The 18,805-nt window shown below is 38.8% G+C and overlaps 3 protein-coding genes across 3 annotated transcripts; 2 read left to right on the plus strand and 1 right to left on the minus strand.

Moving 5' to 3' along the window:
* Positions 1 to 3,586: 3,586 nt before the first annotated feature.
* On the plus strand, positions 3,587 to 6,436 carry LOC306963519 (uncharacterized protein; the record flags this gene model as incomplete). Its single annotated transcript, XM_079557092.1, has 2 exons — positions 3,587 to 3,642; positions 5,219 to 6,436. The coding sequence occupies exons 1-2, from the start codon at positions 3,640 to 3,642 to the stop codon at positions 6,434 to 6,436; spliced, it is 1,221 nt and encodes a 406-aa protein (XP_079413218.1). The 5' UTR covers positions 3,587 to 3,639.
* Positions 6,437 to 9,749: 3,313 nt separating this feature from the next.
* On the minus strand, positions 9,750 to 14,446 carry atox1 (antioxidant 1 copper chaperone). The gene is made up of 4 exons (XM_079556312.1): positions 14,297 to 14,446; positions 13,520 to 13,598; positions 12,504 to 12,652; positions 9,750 to 9,915 (listed from the first exon to the last, which is right to left on the minus strand). Exons 1-3 carry the CDS (start codon positions 14,300 to 14,302, stop codon positions 12,528 to 12,530), a joined length of 210 nt encoding a protein of 69 aa, XP_079412438.1. The 5' UTR covers positions 14,303 to 14,446; the 3' UTR covers positions 9,750 to 9,915; positions 12,504 to 12,527.
* A 377-nt stretch (positions 14,447 to 14,823) lies between these two features.
* On the plus strand, positions 14,824 to 18,104 carry thoc3 (THO complex 3). The gene is made up of 6 exons (XM_079556628.1): positions 14,824 to 15,023; positions 16,184 to 16,340; positions 16,433 to 16,637; positions 16,832 to 16,993; positions 17,068 to 17,168; positions 17,903 to 18,104. The coding sequence occupies exons 1-6, from the start codon at positions 14,844 to 14,846 to the stop codon at positions 18,064 to 18,066; spliced, it is 969 nt and encodes a 322-aa protein (XP_079412754.1). The 5' UTR covers positions 14,824 to 14,843; the 3' UTR covers positions 18,067 to 18,104.
* The last annotated feature ends 701 nt before the right edge of the window (positions 18,105 to 18,805 follow it).

Raw genomic sequence — 18,805 nt, forward strand, 5'->3', positions numbered from 1 at the left:
ACTGTCACCAAAGAATCAGGAAACCATTTTCATTCACATCTTAAAGGGATATTTCAGGATTTTTGACATAGGGCCTCATTTCCTAGTTATCCAGAGTGTTGCTGGTACCTGGAGATTTTTTTTTTAAATTCATGCAGTTCTTATATTTGAAGAGTTTCGTGGCGCTAGGCTAGTGCAAGGATAGTGCATGTCTATGGTATCAGCTAGCCTGCATTAAAAACAGTCTTACGCACTCCCCAGTGCACCTGAGGCAAATCACTTATAACCCCAGACTAACCATATAAATGTGTGTGTCCATAGAATGACATAATATGATATATGATATAAAGCTTGAAAAAGTCGATTTTGCATAACACCTCCCCTATAACCTCTTAACTCCCGCCTGAACCGAGAGGATCTTTTTCCTCACGTCATCAGATTTTTTTTCCATCATATTTTTGTTGGGTATTCAACTCATTTTTGTAACTTTATTGTTAATTTTGTCATTTTTTGTCACATTTTTGTCATTTTTTTGTCAAATGTTTGTAATTTTTCCCCCAAATTTTTATCACATTTTTGTCATTTTTTTGTCACATTTTTGTCATTTTTCTTCAATTTTTTGTCAATTTCTTGTGACATTTTTGCCGCTTTTTCATCTATTTTTCGTCACTTTTTTGTCAATGTTTTCTCACTTTTTTGTCACATTTCCATCATTGTTTTCGTCTCAGTTTTGTTGCTAGTTTCACAGCTTTTTTCCAGAAGCTTTTGGACTGGGGTAAAGCCAAACTGGAGAAAATGTGTTCGGTTCAGGTGGGAGGTAAGGGGTTAAAAGATATTTTATGTCAGACTTCAGATCATACAGTAAATAAATATATGTTTGATTTTTTAAAACACACCAGAGTCATTGATAGAGTATAGTTTTGTTTTGTATTTTGTAGATGTAAGCCATAATGATGTTCATACACAGTTTATCCGGAGGGGGCGCTAGTGCTTCGCAGCAGACGGAGGTCAGAGTTCAGCAACTTCAAGGTAAACTCGTAAACAGCAGCAACACATTTCATCAACAAGTAAGTTTGATCATTTTCATTGGGGACGGAGATCAGCGCTATTCTCAGTTTCTGACATCTGCATAAAACACCTTTAACCCCAGTTTATTAAAGAAGTTCAACTTATTTTTCCCGCAGTGAATCCAAAGCGAACGTTAGCTGCGCTCCAGTGTTTACACGGGAGCCGCTAGCTAGCTACAGGCTAACGGGCTAACTGGGCTAAAGGCTGTGAATTTAAGACACGATTATGTTTCTTTCATCCTGGTTCGTTTAGTGGCCTCGAAACTTTGAGCTTTTCCCATGTTTCAGCTCCAGTTGAATTAAATAAACTAAACAAAACGGCTAATGCTACAACAGTTAGCTCACTTTTCTAGTGGCTACAGTTAGCGCGACATTCACAGATTCTGACTTCCGGGGTCAAAAGCTCCTAAACAAAGCTTGTTTAAATCATTAAAAGCCTGTTTTTTTCTCACGGTCACGGAGGGAAACCACTACAACTGTGTGTTTTAGTAAATGAAGCTCATGTTTACCAGGCACGAGCCCTGCTTTGCTCTCACCGCATTTTGTGAATAACTTCTGCTAATGTGACTCATTGTGGACTATTTGACGAGCTCCGAGTCCTAATAAGTTATAACAGAACAATTCTGGTATTATGTGCTGTAATATTACTTCCCATGTACTTTGTACCCTCTCAGGGGGGGCTGTGCTTCCTCATTAGCATACCACCTCAGAAGACACACATTTGTTCTGCAGAGCTAAAGAGCTTTAGTCCTGATGGTTTGAACCTGGATCTTTATAGAATAGATGGAAAGCTTGGGCCCAGCTCGTGAGTCATTGGTTTAAAGTAAATGAAGAGTAATATTGTATCACATAATCACAAATCAGACTAAGAACAAGGACTCAGGTCAAACAGTCCATAGGTCATTTGCTGTGGTTTGTAATATACCTAAAATGTATTACCTGGACTGGACTTTAGTGTCTCCAGATTAGGATAGTTGGCACTGGCAGGTGAAGCTAGAGACACCTTTAATGATGAACAGGAAAATTAAATACTATTGTGCAATTTGAATGTCTGTGATAAATGGACTGTTCAGCTTATTGTAGTACACGGAGATACACTGACTAGCTATGCAGCTGTGTGTCCTTTCAAATGTCAAACTAACTTGTCAAAGAAAACTAGAAACGTTAACCTGTCTGTAGCCTTGATAAAGAAACGTCCTAACGCATCAGACTGAGCTATAAAGTGTATTCACAGCTCCTGCTGTTCATGAATATAATTTAAAAAATTAAAAATAAATAAAATGTAGAGTCCAATGTTATCTTTGTACTTACCGTAAAATGTAAATTCTCTGACAAATGGATGAGCCGTTGTATTCACATGGAGCCGTTGCTAGCAAAAGAGGTAACAAATTGAATTCGTAAATCATTCACACAATAATGGGTGGAATAATGGGTGGGTCATTCAGACCACTCAGCCGGGGCATTCAGACCAATGGGTGTGGGTCATTCGGACTGGGGCATTCCGACTAGCACCCATCCATAGTTTTGTTATGTTTTTTCTCATTTCCTGTTATTTATTTTTTATTGCAAAGTCAATTGACAATGTATCTTAATCAAAAAGGCAATACAAATGACTGCTGTGCATGAAAATCTAAGTATCAAAAAATAAACAAATAAATAAACATTTGTTACAAAAACATCAGGGCATTAGCTCATATATACAGACACATTTTTCACATCGTTTTAAGGCACTTTTACATTCTTCAATTTTAAGAGACTTGCACAAGGACATCAGTTCATTTTTAAAAGGAACAACATTGGCATTTACATTCAGGAATCTACACCTGTGTATGATGAGGCAGCTCTTTAGTTTTGCAGTAAGTGTAATTCATACAGTCTACCACAAGGGGGAGCTCCCTTCATGTGAGCCGCAAGTGTCTGCGTAGAATAAACAGAAACTCATTGTAGTCATGTTGTGTTAGAGGAAAAATAAAATAAAACCGTCAAAAGCACTTTCAGAGTTTGGAAGCTCAAATACCACAATGAATATGGCACAGTTAACGTTCTAAAAATCAACACTACTTTAAGGTATTTTTGTTTTATTTTGATTTTTTTTTTTTAAATGCAAATTAGGAAAAAAAATTGATATTTATAGTTGGAACATTTTCTGCTTTTCTACACGTCACCAAGTATCCAAGCGTCAGTAAATGTCCGTATTTCCTTCACATCAACCAAATCCGTAACCAAGTCCGGAACCGGGACTTAGATTAAGAAGAACAAATTCTTATTCACAAAGTTGGCCGGATTTAGCGGTTGCCTTGAACGCAGCATTAGTGACCACATGATATAAAGTCATCATGTGGCTTCTGGGGCTGTACCCGAGCTAAGATTTTCATTGTCGACCAAAAAGTCACATTAAAAGTCACATTAATCTCACCTTTAATCCCAGACTCCAGCTCCCTTGTTGTGTTGGCCTGATGGAACTGCATGTAACGTCCTCTACAATGAGACGCTGTGACTGTTGTATTAGCTCTGCTCCTCTCACTTCTCCTTCTCTTTTCCACAGCGGACACAGCTCTGAGTTCGACGAGACATAAGTTACAAACTGGTGAAAATGGTAAGTTTTTCTTTTTCCGTAGCTGATCAGAAGTTGATTTAAACATTGTGATAATGCAACAATGCTTATGGAAAGACCGCCGCCCACACTCGCTCCAGAGACCACATCACCCCCGTCCTCCATCCACGTACAACAGCACACCCACTACAAAGTTCTGCTCATCGTCTACAAAGCACTCAACAACCTGGCCCCTCCCATACCCCACAGAGCTCCTACAACGTCACCGCCCTCCCGTCGCCTCCACTCTGCTGACTTAACCCCTTAACTCCCACCTGAACCGAGCACATTTTCTCCAGTTTGGCTTTACTCCAATCCAAAAGCTTCTGGAAAAAAGCTGTGAAAATAGCAACAAAACTGAGACGAAAACAATGATGGAGATGTCACAAAAATTTCACAAGAAATTGACAAAAAGTTGACGAAAAAATGACAAAATGTGATAAAAATTGGACAAAAAAATGTGACAAATGTGACAAAAAAAATGACAAAAATGTGATAAAATTGGACAAAAAAATTACAAAAATTTGACAAAAAAATGACCAGAATATAACAAAAAAAAATGACAAATGTGACAAAACGTGACAAAAAAAATGACAAAAATGTGACAAAAAAAATGACAAAAATGTGATAAAAATTTGACAAAAAAATTACAAAAATATGACCAAAAAATGACCAAAATATAACAAAAAAAAATACAAATGTGACAAAATGTGATAAAAATTGGACCAAAAAAATGACAAAAATGTGACAAAAAAAATTACAAAAAAGTTACAAAAATGTGACAAAAATGACCCAAAAAATGACAAATGTGACCAAAAAAATGACAAAAATGTGATAAAAATTTGACAAAAAAATTACAAAAAATTGACAAAAAAATGACCAATGTGACAAAACGTGACAAAAAAATGTGATAAAAATGATAAAAATTGGACCAAAAATGTGACCAAAAAAAATGACAAAAATGTGATAAAAATTTGACAAAAAAATTACAAAAATATGACAAAAAAATGACCAAAATATAACAAAAAAAATGACTAATGTGACAAAACATGACAAAAAAATGTGACAAAAATGTGATACAAATTTGACCAAAAAAAATTACCAAAAAATGACAAAAAATTGGTAAAAATTTGACACAAAAATTGACAAAAAAATGACCAGAATATAACAAAAAAAAATGACAAATGTGACAAAACGTGACAAAAAAATTGATAAAAATTGGATTAAAAAAATGACAAAAATGTGACAAAAAAAATTACTAAAAAGTTACAAAAATGAGTTGAATATCCAACAAAAAAATAAAATAAAAAAAGATCCTCTCGGTTCAGGCGGGAGTTAAGAGGTTAAACCTTCTCAAACCCATCGCCAAATCAAAGCACCGAACCTTGGGGGACCGAGCCTTCGCCATCGCCGCCCCCACCCTCTGGAACTCACCCCCCATCAGAAACTCACTCACTGACCACCTACAAAAAAACTGCTCAAAACGCACTTGTTTCAGCTCCTCTACAACAGCTCCGCCATCTTTGTTTGTCTCTCATTCATAAAACTGATTCATAATGATGTTTGTTTGTTTGAACAGGAAGACGCCGTCCCAAAAGCTGAAGGAGCCTCTGCAGAGAAATGCCACCCCTGTGACCAGTGTGGGAAGGAGTTTAATACAAAACTACATCTCATCGTCCACATGAGAGTTCACACAGGAGAGAGGCCGTTTTCATGTGACCAGTGCGGGGAGTCGTTCAAACAAAAAGGAGCGTTAAAACTACACTCCGTCGTCCACACGAAAGAACGAAACCACTGCTGCGACGAGTGCGGGAAAACGTTTGGACGGTCGTCATATTTACAATCGCACAAACTCACACACCGCAAAGTCCGATTCCCCTGTGACGAGTGTGAGAAAAGCTTCAGCTGTAAGCAAAGTTTAGACATACACAAACGCCTGCACTCGGGACACGACCTGTGCTGCTGCGACACGTGCGGGAAACGATTCGCGACTCCGTGTGAATTAGACCGACATCAGATCTCCCACTCGACGGACCGCCCTCACCTCTGTGACCAGTGTGGGAAGTCCTTCAAAAACAGGGAGACGCTCGTTCTGCACCAGAGGCTCCACACGGGGGAAAACCTCTTCTCCTGTGACCAGTGCGGGAAGAGGTTCATCACAAAACCGAAGCTCACTGAGCACTTGAGAGTTCACACGGGGGAGCGGCCGTTTGCGTGCGACCAGTGCGGGGCGTCGTTTAAACAAAAGGGGTCGTTAAAACTGCACTATGTGATTCACACGGGGGAACGAGACCACCGCTGTGACGAGTGCGGGAAAACCTTTGGACTGATGTCATATTTGAAAATACATAAACTCACTCATAAGCGCGAGAAGAACCATTTTTGCGACCAGTGCGGGACGGCGTTCGTGAACCCGAGCAGATTAAAAAAACACAAGCTCACACACGGCGAAAGGAGATTCCCCTGCGACGAGTGTGAGAAAAGCTTTGCCTGTAAGTACAAGTTGGAACTACACAAACGCCTGCACTCGGGACACGACCTGTGCTACTGTGAAGAGTGTGGGAAACGATTCACGAACCGGAGCGATTTGGAAAGACACGAGGTCTCTCATTCAACAGAGCGTTGTCAGGTCTGCGGGGAGTGTGGGGCGGCGTTCAAACGGATGAGCGATCTCAAAGAGCACATTCAAGCCAGACATGAGACTTACGGAGGTGTGAGCAGTGTGGAGAACGCTTCAGAGGCAGACGCGGGACAGGACGCTGAGTGTTCGCCGCTTCTCCACCAGGGTATTTCCTGATGTGTGTGGTTTAAACTGGGACTTACCTGTTGTCGTTGTACTATTACACGTTTAAACTGAGACTCCCCTGTGATTCGCAATAAGGACTTTTGTTTTTTTGCTCACCTGCTGCTGTTTCTGCGACACAGAATATGCCGATCTGCCGTCTTCCGATGATTTCCCATCTCTCTTTGACTTTCTATCCAGAACTTGGAAGTAACATCAAGCCGCCTGCCACTCCTATGTATTATGAAAACATAAAATCGAGATCGAGCAATATGCAAAAATACTCGTGATTAATGCAATGTAAAGCGTCTTTGAGTGTCCAGAAAAGTGCTCTATAAAAAACAATGTGTTATTATTATTAGAGACAAGATGTGCATATTGTACTTGCATAAATATGTGATTTTCAATAAAACACATGCTGATGTCGTTCAGCCTTCAAAAGCCACCCTCATGTTCTTTTTTTTTTCTTCCAAAAGGCACTTGTGATAAAACCAAAAGCCATTATAGACGTCTGTCAGAATCGCTACTCTCCAACCAGGCACTCTGCTCATAGTGTTGTGGATTTTCATACTTAACCTCTTAACTCCCGCCTGAACCGAGAGGATCTTTTTCCTCACGTCATCAGATTTTTTTTCCCATCATTTTTTTGTGGGTATTCAACTCATTTTTGTCACATTTTTGGTCATTTTTTCGTCCATTTTTTTTCTCCAATTTCTACATTTTTGCCACTTTTTCAACAATTTTTCATCACATTTCCATCATTGTTTTGTTGCTATTTTCACTGCTTTTTTCCAGAAGCTTTTGGATTGGGGTAAAGCCAAACTGGAGAAAATGTGCTGGGTTCTGGTGGGAGTTAAGGGGTTAATAAAGCTCTAAAGAGCCATATTTGGCTCCGCCCCCCTTGTGTCTGCATCTCCGGGGCCATAACCTTCGCATACAAATACTGTCAGTCATATTTTTCACCTCTCCGTGTTCAGTGGACTCTCAGCAACACATTCATCCACTCCAATTTCAAATCAACAGATCCTCAAACAGCCACAATATGTCCATTCGTCATAATTCGTTGTACATATTTTGGATATTGAAAAAAATGGTGTTCATTTTTAGACAGGGAGTGCAATATTGTGACCCGACATGTCCCTATGACTAAAATACTTCATTTCTGTAAAAAGATAAAAAATAAATAAAACAAATTTACATTTACATTTATTTATTTTTTTATTTGGCAAAATTTGGCACAGTCAGATTCCGCCTGGACTTTTATTTTATAAACATGTATAACTTAAGTGTTTTGACCTTGGTGGTATTTTGTTGACTACAGGAGCACACATTATATTGATTATTTCCATTTCTGTTCTTATTTGCTTCAGCACAGACAGAGAAAGAGCATGTTTTGGTGCAAATATGTGTTTTTCATTCAGGCGGAATTTTGATTTTTCTGTTTCAAACTAATTTTTACTTACAAACTAATTTTTTTTCACTTCAACAAAAAGTCCCAAGGAAACACATGTATAGCATTTTGGGGAAAAGGGCCTAAACAAGAAAGGCTTCAGAGATGTTTGTCTAGTCAAGATGTGAAGTTTATTACACAGTGCATTGCGGAGAGGGTTACACATATGGTCTGGTGATGCAGAAGGAGATCTGTGTGATGTTGAGGAGAAGGGCCACTGTTGTCTAAAGGTGCGAGGGCCTCGTCTGGAGCACAGGAAGGAACCGGCCTTTCTACCTGGTTTAGTCCCAGCAGAAGACCCGGGTGTTTACCAGCTGAGCAGTAACAGAAGTGACCGCTTGTGATTTCAGGTTAGACTATCTTCCAGTTTTGTGATTAGAAGAAGATCTTTGTTTATATAGCGCCTTTCACAGACAGTCACAAAGCGCTTTACATGATACAGTTGCCGGGTTGCAGGTTCGAGAATGTGATGTCATTTTCTACATAGTTCTACATATGCCAGTGTTGTACATCATAATAATAATGCCTTACACTTGTAATGCGCTTTACAAGCCTGTATTAACAAGTTTCTCAAAGCGCTACATTGTCGTCATTATTCATTCACTCCATACTCGGTGGTGATAAGCTACTGTTGTAGCCACAGCTGCCCTGGGGTAAACTGACGGAAGCGAGGCAACCAGTCTGCGCCATCGGCCCCTCCGACCACCACCAACCACTCACTCACACACCACATTCACCCCAGGCTTCCTGGTGTTACCAAACGGTCTCCCATCCAAGTACCGACCAGGCCCTTCCCTGCTTAGCTTCCAAGATCTGACGGGATTGGGCATAGCAAAGGCGGTATGGCCATACCGCCTTTTCACACTGTGAAAATGTCCAATTTAAATGAGATAAATGACTTAAAATTTGCTTGAATAAAGTTTTTTTTTATGTTAAATTAATTAAATTTAAGATCAGAAAAAAACACTAATGACAATCGAGCAAATAGAAATCCCACTGGAAATCAGACAATTTAACTTTTACTGTAAAAAACATTTCTTTTTCACTTGAAATGATACAAAATAATCTAAATTAAGAAAAAACTTTTTAAAAAAACATGCTTGTTCCATTGGCAAGAATAGGTTATATCTGCTCTAAGACAAAATCTACTCAAACTTTAGATTTAATCTCTTGGGTTAGGGTTAGATTTAAGTCATTTCTTCCTTTAGATGATTCTTCTTTCAGGATTGGCCTAAAAGGCTGCTCTGCTAAGACATTTTAAGGAATTGACAGTATTTTTCACATTTCTAGAGTACTTTAACACGCGTTTGAGCTCTGATTTGTGTCATAATATTTCTCAAAATCATCTCGAGGACCAGAGTTTGATGATGGGCCAAAAGCTTAAAGGGTTAACGTCGTTGTGCATGAAGCATCATAATATGTTTTGTTGTTGTTGAGGACGTTGCAGGAGATTATTGAAGCAAAGCCACAGCCAATGGAGCTGGAATCAAAGCTAAAGGCGGGCAGGGTGTATGTTCATGAAATCAAACATACAGCCGACCTTCAAGTATGAAAACTGCAGCTTTAAATCAAAGTACAGAGAAGAAGACATTGCAAAAACACCACATAAATGATAACAGTGGATTAGCCACGAAACAAAAACTATGGAGGACATATTCCATCTTTATTCTGAAAACTTTAGTGTCACAGATTTGTTTTCTTCAAAATAAAATGAGCATTTGACAACGTAAAATTGTTGTAAAGAACAATTAATAAAAACCTTTGATTGCTTTCCGTGACTAATGGATTGTTGTAATTCTCTCTTTCCATGTTCTTAGTTATGATTAGAATAAAACAATGTTTGCTCCAGCTTCACCAGAGCTTAGTGACCTGAACATTGGACAGAGTTTATATGTTGAGCATTATTCATATGGAGGTGTAGACAAAGTGCAGTGATGTGTGGACCTGTGTAAACTCAGAGAAAGCTCTGAAGGCAGCAGGGGGCGCTGTTGTGCGTTCGGGTCAAATCCAGTTGAGGTTTACATACTTCAGCAACACATGATTTCTGCGGGGGGATAAAAAAAAACAATAAAAAGTGATGACAGATAATAAACTTGTTTACATTTTCAGATAATGTGCACAGCTGGACTTCAAACCTAATACGACACAGTGGCTCTTGGTCAGAAGAACCAAAAAGCTCTAGTAAAAGCCTTGTCATTGTGACTTTACAGCTTTCCTGGAATTCCATCCATTTCAAAATCATGATTAAGTGAACAAACACGAGCGCGACTTCCCCCAAAAGACGCAACAAATTCCACAAAAACCAAGCAGGGAAACGATCTATTCCTGGCTTTTCTGAACTTCCATTTCCAGAGGTGGGAGTTTTCAAGTCCTGCAATTTTCGGGGCTTGAGACTGACTTGACCAAAGCTCCAAAAAGACTTGACTTGGGACTTGCTGTTTGTGACTTGAGACTTAACTTTGACTTGACGTGAGGCTCAATGACTCGCTGTGACTTTATAGTTGTTATTTATTTGAGTGAAACTGTTGAAAGATCAGGAGTCATTGTGTAAAAGCGGAGCATCTATGTTTACATTTGGTAATTAGCCACATGCTTTTTCAGCTTCAGACTCGATGATTGATGATTTTGAGAAATACTATGACCCAAATCTGAGATCAAATGCCTGTTAAAGTCCTCTAGAAATGTGAAAAATACTGTCAATTCCTTAAAATGTCTTGGCAGAGCAGCCTTATAGACTATAATCCTAAAAGAATACTCATCAATAGGTAGAAATGACTTAAATCTACTTGAATTAAGAGATTAAATCTAAAGTTGGAGTAGATTTGGTTTGGCCTTAGAGCAGATAAAACCTATTCTTGCCACAAGTTTTTTCTTAATTCAGATTATTTTGTATAATTTCAAGTGAATAATAAATATTTTTTACAGTAAAAGTTAAGTGTTTGATTTCCAGTGGGATTTCTATTTGTTCCATTGGCATTAGCGTTTTTATGTGATCTTAGATTAGTTCAAACTGATTCAAATTTAACATAAAAAAAACTTTATTCAAGTGATTTTAAGTAATTTATCTAATTTAACACAGGCGTTTTTCCAGTGTGTATGATGTACAACACTGGCATAGGTAGAACGTTGCTTCATTTGGAGGGTCCGGCTCTTGGTCTTTTGACGATGAAGAAACCGGCCCTCCACCGAGCAAACTTGCCGACCCCTGACTTAGAGGCTATTTTCCACATCCAAATCTACTTTGAGCAGGGGCGAATCCGAGTATACAGGGGCCGGGGCATTACAGGGGAACCACTGACACAAAAACTGCCAGAAACTAAAACAAATAAAAATATTATTTTATATTTATCTTTCAGACTGCAGGAAAAGCAGCTCATGTTTAAAAGACTCTGTTTCCATTTTTTTTAAAGTTGCCCCCCCCTCGGGCCCCCTTCCTTAAAATGCTGTCCCAGGAATTTTGCACATAGACTCGAGCATTTAAAATATATATAGTTTAAATTTTGTGGCGATTTAAACATTAATTAGACTTTGAATTCAAATTTTGATTTTAGCCTAAATTTTCAAAGTCGCTAAATCTTGAGAAAACACTCCAACCTCTTACCACCCGCCTGAACCAAATGCATTCTGTCCTCTTTGGCCATTATATAGGTCTGTGTAACACCTCATTTGAAAGCTAAGACCCACAAAACTGATCTTTTTCCTCGCGTTGTTGCTGTGTTGTGTCATAATTTTTATGTTGTTGTTTTTTTGTCACATTTTTGTTGAGTTTTTGTAAAAAAAATTGTTGAGTTTTTGTCACATTTTTGTCACATTTTTGTTGAATTTTTGTCACATTTTTGGTTGAATTTTTGTCACATTTTTGGTTGAATTTTTTTCACATTTTTGTTGAATTTTTGTCACATTTTTTTCACATTTTTGTTGAATTTTTGTCACATTTTTGGTTGAATTTTTGTCACATTTTTTTCACATTTTTGTCACTTTTTGTCACTTTTTGGTTGAATTTTTGTCACATTTTTGTTGAATTTTTGTCACATTTTTGTTGAATTTTTGTCACATTTTTGGTTGAATTTTTGTCACATTTTTGGTTGAGTTTTTGTCACATTTTTGTCACATTTTTTTCACATTTTTGTCACTTTTTGGTTGAATTTTTGTCACATTTTTGGTTGAGTTTTTGTCACATTTTTGTCACATTTTTGTCACATTTTTTTCACATTTTTGTCACTTTTTGTCACTTTTTGGTTGAATTTTTGTCACATTTTTGTTGAATTTTTGTCACATTTTTGTTGAATTTTTGTCACATTTTTGTTGCGTTTACATCCTTGTTTTCTTCTAATTTGTAGCTGTTTTGGTGCTTTTTTTCCCAAGCAGCTTGTTGATTAGGGTAAAGCCAAACTGGAGAAAATGGGATCCGTTCAGGTGGGAGTTAAGAGGTTAATATTTTAAAGTTGATTAAACACATTTTGAAAAGAAGAATTAGGCTTAAAGCTGACGTTTGCGACTCCAGGAACAACTTGGACTTTCTTGGGACTTGGACCTTCACGACTGGAACTTGACTTGGACTTGCCTTCAGTGACTCACTCCCACCTCTCACTGTCACCGCCTCATGTGAAGGAAACTCATGATTCTCGTCACCTGTTCGCTCGAGCGGCGCCTCCGTCACTTGGCGCCGTTGTACTTCACTTCCTTCCCACATTTCTTCAGCGTCTCCGTCAAAAACTCCACGTCTTTCTCCGACTCGATCCAAACCAGCTTTTTGGGCAAATCGATCTCGAATTTTACTTCTGAAAAATAACATAAAATCAGCTTACGTTCCAATAACATGTTTCAAATAAGTGGAAAACAGAAGTGAGGAGAGAGAGAGAAGTAGCTTTTATTACACTTTTAGTGCCAAAACCGTGTCATGTGACCAGCAGCTGACGGAACAATAAAAGTCATGAGGTCGTGTTTGGGCAAGTGATTATTGCATCTACTTTCTCTTTTGTTTGTTGAGTTGATTAAAAAGACTGAGTTTAAGGATTTTAACTGTTCTGACACTAAAATGGGAGTCAGACAATTGGGAAAAAATGATTTTCTCTGCATTTAATCAAAGAGTTGAATAGTAAAAACTGTTTTACTTTTTTTACTCTACTCCAGGGGGTAGGCAAGTTTGTGTCATGGAGGGACGATTTTCTTCACCGTCCAAAACACATAATTGTAGCCCAAAGTAAAGTACTTTTTTTCTACAAATATAAGTTTTGCACGTAATATATGACCTTATGGGTTGTTTTGCTGGGAAATGTGATAATACTGACAGCATTTTCCACACTTTAGAGTCCTTTTTATGTATTTGGTCTCTGATTTCTGAATAAATGTTTCTTCAAAATTCTCTTGGCGGCCAAAGGTTTTATGCTGGAAGGCCGAATTTGGCCCCCGGGCCTGACGTTGCCTACCCCTGCTCTACTCTATAAATGTTACAAATAACTCTAAAGTTCAGATACACCAAGAGAAAATACAACCATACATCCTTTTTCAATGACATTTTCTAACTGTGTGTATCTATGCTGTAAAGTCTATGCCAGATTAACCATCACAAAAAAAGAGGTTTGTGATTTTCCTGTGTTGGATTGTCGGCGTTAGAAATCTTGGAGATTTAAGTATAATCGCGTTACCATCTCCGAGTTTGTTGAGGATCCTGGTGACGGCTCCTGAACATCCCTCACACGTCATGGCCACTTCAAACTCGTGCTTCTGTTCGGAAGAGAAACAGTGAGATATTACACATGTTTATGTTAAACTCTTAAAGGAACAGGCCACCGTTTTTCCAAACTGAGTCTGAGTTTTCAAATGTGGCGTCACTCCGGCCTGAACTCCAGTTGAGAGGCTTTTAGATTTGGGGAAAGTCGAACTGGAGAAAATGAGCCTGGTTAAGGAGGGGTTAAGAGGTTAAAAACAAGCAGTCAATGAATTGCTATTTCTCCTGTTAAGCTACACCCATAGTCTCTTTAATATGAAGCAAAAATCCTTAGTTTTTTTTTAATGCACAAAATGATGAGATGAAGCTACAGTAAAGTCAGACAAACACAACATGCTGTTTAATTCTTTCTCACTACTTTACTTAAGAAACTTGTCATTTCGCCTTTTCCCATTGCTTTGCACTGTGAAAACTGTACCACGTCAAACATCTGGTGGGAACAAACCAGATGTTCAAGTGTAACCACATAATAATAGCTGATTCAATGAACATGCACTGATGCTACAGTTCTTGCTAGATCTAAGTATTTATTTGATTCAGAAAATCCATAAGGCGTTTTCGGAATAACAAGGTTGGCTAAATCAAGGAATATAAAACATAATGCTGTAAATCTCCGTATTATTAGCTTGATTCTGTAGCAACAGCTGCTAAAATTAACTTTGCATCACGTAAAATTGCATTATTTTGAACTCACTGTCATGTTTGCCGTGTTTTGTTGAAATCAGAGGGTCTGGACTTTGCTTCTGCCGGAGTTTGCGGCGGTTAGGACAAGAAACCCGCAGGAGAAAAGAGAGAAATGTCCAAAGTCTGGCGCTGACTGACCACAGAGTGCTGCGCTGGACAACAAACGCCTCACTTCCGGGTTTGGGGGCGGGGCAAAAACATTCAAAAGAGAAAAACGAGAAGAAAAAAAAAAAAAAAAAGAATCCGATGTGCGATGGAATGAAAATAAATATACACTGATGCTTTATTAAAGTGGGCGTAAACTTAAAAAAAATAAAAATAAATAAATAAAAAAAAGATAATGAATAGTTATATAATCACTCACTTGCACGAATAGTTTATTTCCGAACAACACAACAAAAGTATAAAGTTATTTTTATAAATTATTTGTACTGAAAAAAACAATAGTTTTCTCTTTCTTGACGTCAAATGGGCTGCGCCCGTTGCGCCTCTGCAGTTGCACCTCCCGGGCAGCAGATGGCGTCGTAGTTAAGCTCACGCAGAAGAAGATTTCCAACATGGCGTCGCAATACTTCACATCGATGCAGGAAAGCTTCAGAAATAACTGCAAAAGTCGTGAATTTCCGGCACATTCCGCCAAAGTGCACTCCGTGGCGTGGAGCTGTGACGGCCGGAGACTGGCCTCGGGCTCTTTTGACAAAACCGCCAGTGTTTTTGTCCTGGAGAAGGATCGTTTGGTGAGTTCGTGCTAACGATGCTAACGCTAGCCTCGCCCGAATGAATGAAGGAAACATTGCAGTGTCTAGAAGAGAAGGGGATGGACGTATTATTCACGTTTATTCATAAACACATCCCTACCACATATCTGAACCGTGATCTTATGACCTAAATACATTTTTATGGTTTATCTTGAATAGTGCTCGGTCCCGTCACATTTTTTTTTTTTTATACGGGTGCTTTAACCCCTTACTTTGTGCCTTTTCTCCTGTTCAGCTTTACCCAAATCTATAAGGTTACAGCTTACTGGCCAGTGTAACGCCTCACTTCAACGCTAAGACCTTCAAAACTGATCTGAACTGATCTTTTTCTTTGTTGTTGCCATCACTTTTTTCACATCCTTTTTCCATCCTTTTTTTTTTTTTACCACTTTTTTTCACTTTTTGGGTCACTTTTTAAAGCTTTTTTGTTGCGTTTTCTTCCTGTTTTTGTTGCCAATTTGACTTTTTTTTTTCTTCAAGAAAAAAGCTTTTAGATTTGGGTAAAGCTGACACCGATATTAAAATGAAGAAGGCAAAAATAGAAAATTGGGGATAAATTGTGATTAAATTGGTGAATAATTGAGGTAAATATTGGTAATAAAAATTGGCAAAAATAAGAATTTTTTTGGGGAAAATCAGGCAAATATTTGGCGAAAAAAAATGGAAAATTAAAAAACAAAGGGCAAAAATAAGATAAATATTGGGATTTTTTTTTTTTAATTTTGGTTAAAATTTGAAAAAATAAATAGATATATTTGTGCTGAATCAACCAAAATCACTTGCTTTAATGCTGTCCCTGGACTAACCTCATAAAAACTGTAATCCCTGCTTTCCGATACCTGTATTACCAAAAGTTTTTTTTACAATACCAAACTGGTATCATTTAACGGTACACAGCCCTCATCTTGAATTTCTGCAAAACCAAAATCCTTCCTCTATTGCTGCTCTCGGTGAGAAGCTTGTTTTTCATATAATGTAATACTACTAGTTTATCTACTGCAGATAGTTGTTCTCAATATTTCATTTTTGCTTTTTGATTAGGAATAAAGGGTTTCTGAATTTGACATAGAACGATATGTGCCACAGATTGGGATTGAGCTGTACAAAAAACGTCTAAAAAACATTCTCTTTGTATTTAGGTGAAGGAGAATAACTACAGGGGACACGGAGACAGTGTGGATCAGCTCTGTTGGCATCCCACCAACCCAGACCTGTTCGTTACGGCGTCCGGAGACAAAACCATCCGCATCTGGGACGTCCGGACGACTAAATGCATCGCCACTGTCAACACGAAAGGTGGGTTCGTCGTCTGGCCCCCTGTCTTCTTTGTGTTTGGGTTCAATAAAGGTCAGGACTGCACTTAAATGACTCTCATCCATGTGTTCCAGGAGAGAACATAAACATCTGCTGGAGCCCCGACGGACAGACCATCGCCGTGGGAAACAAAGACGACGTCGTGACTTTCATTGACGCCAAAACGCATCGGTCCAAAGCCGAGGAGCAGTTCAAGTTCGAGGTGAACGAGATTTCGTGGAACAACGACAACGACATGTTCTTCCTCACCAACGGAAACGGCTGCATCATCATCCTCAGGTAACAAGCACTTTAATAATGATCTTTTATGTGAGTGTGTGACAGTAATCATATATGTTTTTCAAATACACTAATAGTTTGATATATAACGAGTGGTTTATTGAGGTTTTCTTCTTCTTTCCACTTTTGTTTTGCTAATGGAACTATGTTATTCCTAATGTGTTTAAAGAGCCGATCGTCTTTCCTCTTTGCAGTTACCCGGAGCTGAAGCCGATCCAGTCCATAAACGCTCACCCTTCAAACTGCATCTGTATAAAGTTCGACCCGACGGGGAAGTACTTCGCCACCGGCAGCGCAGACGCTCTGGTCAGTCTGTGGGACATGGACGAGCTCGTGTGTGTTCGCTGCTTCTCCAGGTAAAAGGCTTAATGTTCTCCCCATTCAAAGGCAAACAAATATAAATATATACACGTCTGTGTGTCGTCATCAGACTGGACTGGCCGGCGCGGACGCTCAGCTTTAGCCACGATGGGAAGATGTTGGCCTCGGCGTCAGAGGATCATTTCATCGACATCGCAGAAGTGGAAACTGGTCAGTGACAAATAGTGAAACTATTAAAATATTAAAGATGTTTTAAGCACCATTTGCATATTTCCAACTTTAATCAGGTTTAAACTAAACAAGGCCAAATCCAGGAAAACCTAAACTAAAACCAGTCCTTACAAATACCAAACAAAAGGGCTATAGCTGTAGAGCTACAGCATTGTGACCCATGTGTGACCCCTGTGTGACCCCTGTGCGACCCTAGCCCTTGGGACTACGGATGCAAATTAGCCGTTGGCTTTAACTTGGACTCAACTTCAGGCATGAAAATCACTCGCCTTTCGGTGAAATTTGACGTTTTGAAACCAAAATAGGTGACCTACGTGAATCGTGTAGAATCTATGAGAAAATATTTGCCCTGGCGCATGTTGGTAACCAGCGGGTCTGTTTGGCCCACAAGCAGCCACAGCGTGAGGTTACAAAGCCAGTTTCTATGGTATAACGAGTGTCGCTCCAAACTCCTTCCTGCTCCGCGTGAGAACTCATTTGCATAAAGACACAATGTGGAGTTTTTGAACTACAAATCTTATTCACATGATTAATTTACCAAATTAACACAAATACAATTGAATATTTTTAGCTTCATTTTCCACTAAGAATTTACCAATTAAGTTTTTTTCCTCACATTTCCTGGCTCTTTGCTATTCACCCTGAGTGTTTCTACGAGCTGAATGTAACGAGTACATTTCTCCATTAAGGCCATGTTGTCTTATGATCTGCAGGAGAGAAGTTGTGGGAGGTGCAGTGCGACTCTCCCACGTTCACTGTGGCCTGGCACCCGAAGCGCCCCCTGCTGGCCTACGCCTGCGACGAGAAGGAGGGCAAATACGACAGCAACCGTGAGGCCGGCACCGTGAAGCTGTTCGGGCTGCCCAACGACTCTTAGGACCAAACCGCCGCCGCCCCGTCCACTGTGGCTTCAGGAGGTTTCAGACTGAACCGTTTCTGAGCTAAAATCAGTGGTAAAGTAGAACAGAAACGTCCTGAACCCACTGTACATAATGTAAAATAACAGTAACAGGGGCGCGACCGTCATTCTTCATTTGTTTGTTGTAATATAATTGTTTTTTACTGTAAAATATCAAGGTTTTGATAAATAAAAAAATACCTTTTGTAAGGCTTAGTGGTGTCTTTTTATTTGTAGGTTTGGGGTCAAGAATCTTAACAAACATCAGAACTGTCAAATCTGTCAAATCTATTCTCCGTATTTACTGACTTTTTAAAGACGTTATAACATTATTTCTTTACTTTAGACCAAAATATTCAAGCCTTTCTCTTTTAACCGTGATTCTCAACTTCTCAGTTTTCAGTGGGAATATTTTCCTTTTATATTTTCCATCTGAAACTGCCTGGTAACACTATTGGAGTTAGTTATTGTTATTGGGTTGTTTTGATCATATTGAGTCTTGAAGGCAAATCTACAACTTATTCGATAAAAACACAATATTTGACACGATATATAATAAAATGACATTTTATTTTGGTCATGTTGGGTCAAACCACTTGTGAACCACTGTTTTATCATTGGATGTGAGGAGATTTGTTTCATTTAAAGAGGGGGTGTTCTGCTTTTTTCAATCACATAGCACCAGTCTATATCACACTACAATGATGATTCTGTTGGT

The sequence above is a fragment of the Gobius niger genome (assembly GCF_951799975.1).
Source record: "Gobius niger genome assembly, chromosome: 5".
NCBI classification, from domain to species: domain Eukaryota; kingdom Metazoa; phylum Chordata; class Actinopteri; order Gobiiformes; family Gobiidae; genus Gobius; species Gobius niger.

What these genes read in the sequence shown, in the direction of transcription:
- atox1 (XM_079556312.1), bottom strand. An exon ending in CCTCAACAAACTCGGAGATG is followed by an intron (nt 12,653 to 13,519) that starts GTAACGCGATTA and finishes GTTATTTTTCAG; the next exon opens with AAGTAAAATTCGAGATCGAT.
- thoc3 (XM_079556628.1), top strand. Translation starts at nt 14,844, where the DNA reads ATGGCGTCGCAATACTTCACATCGATGCAGGAAAGCTTCAGAAATAAC. An exon ending in CGCCACTGTCAACACGAAAG is followed by an intron (nt 16,341 to 16,432) that starts GTGGGTTCGTCG and finishes CATGTGTTCCAG; the next exon opens with GAGAGAACATAAACATCTGC. An exon ending in CATCGCAGAAGTGGAAACTG is followed by an intron (nt 17,169 to 17,902) that starts GTCAGTGACAAA and finishes TATGATCTGCAG; the next exon opens with GAGAGAAGTTGTGGGAGGTG.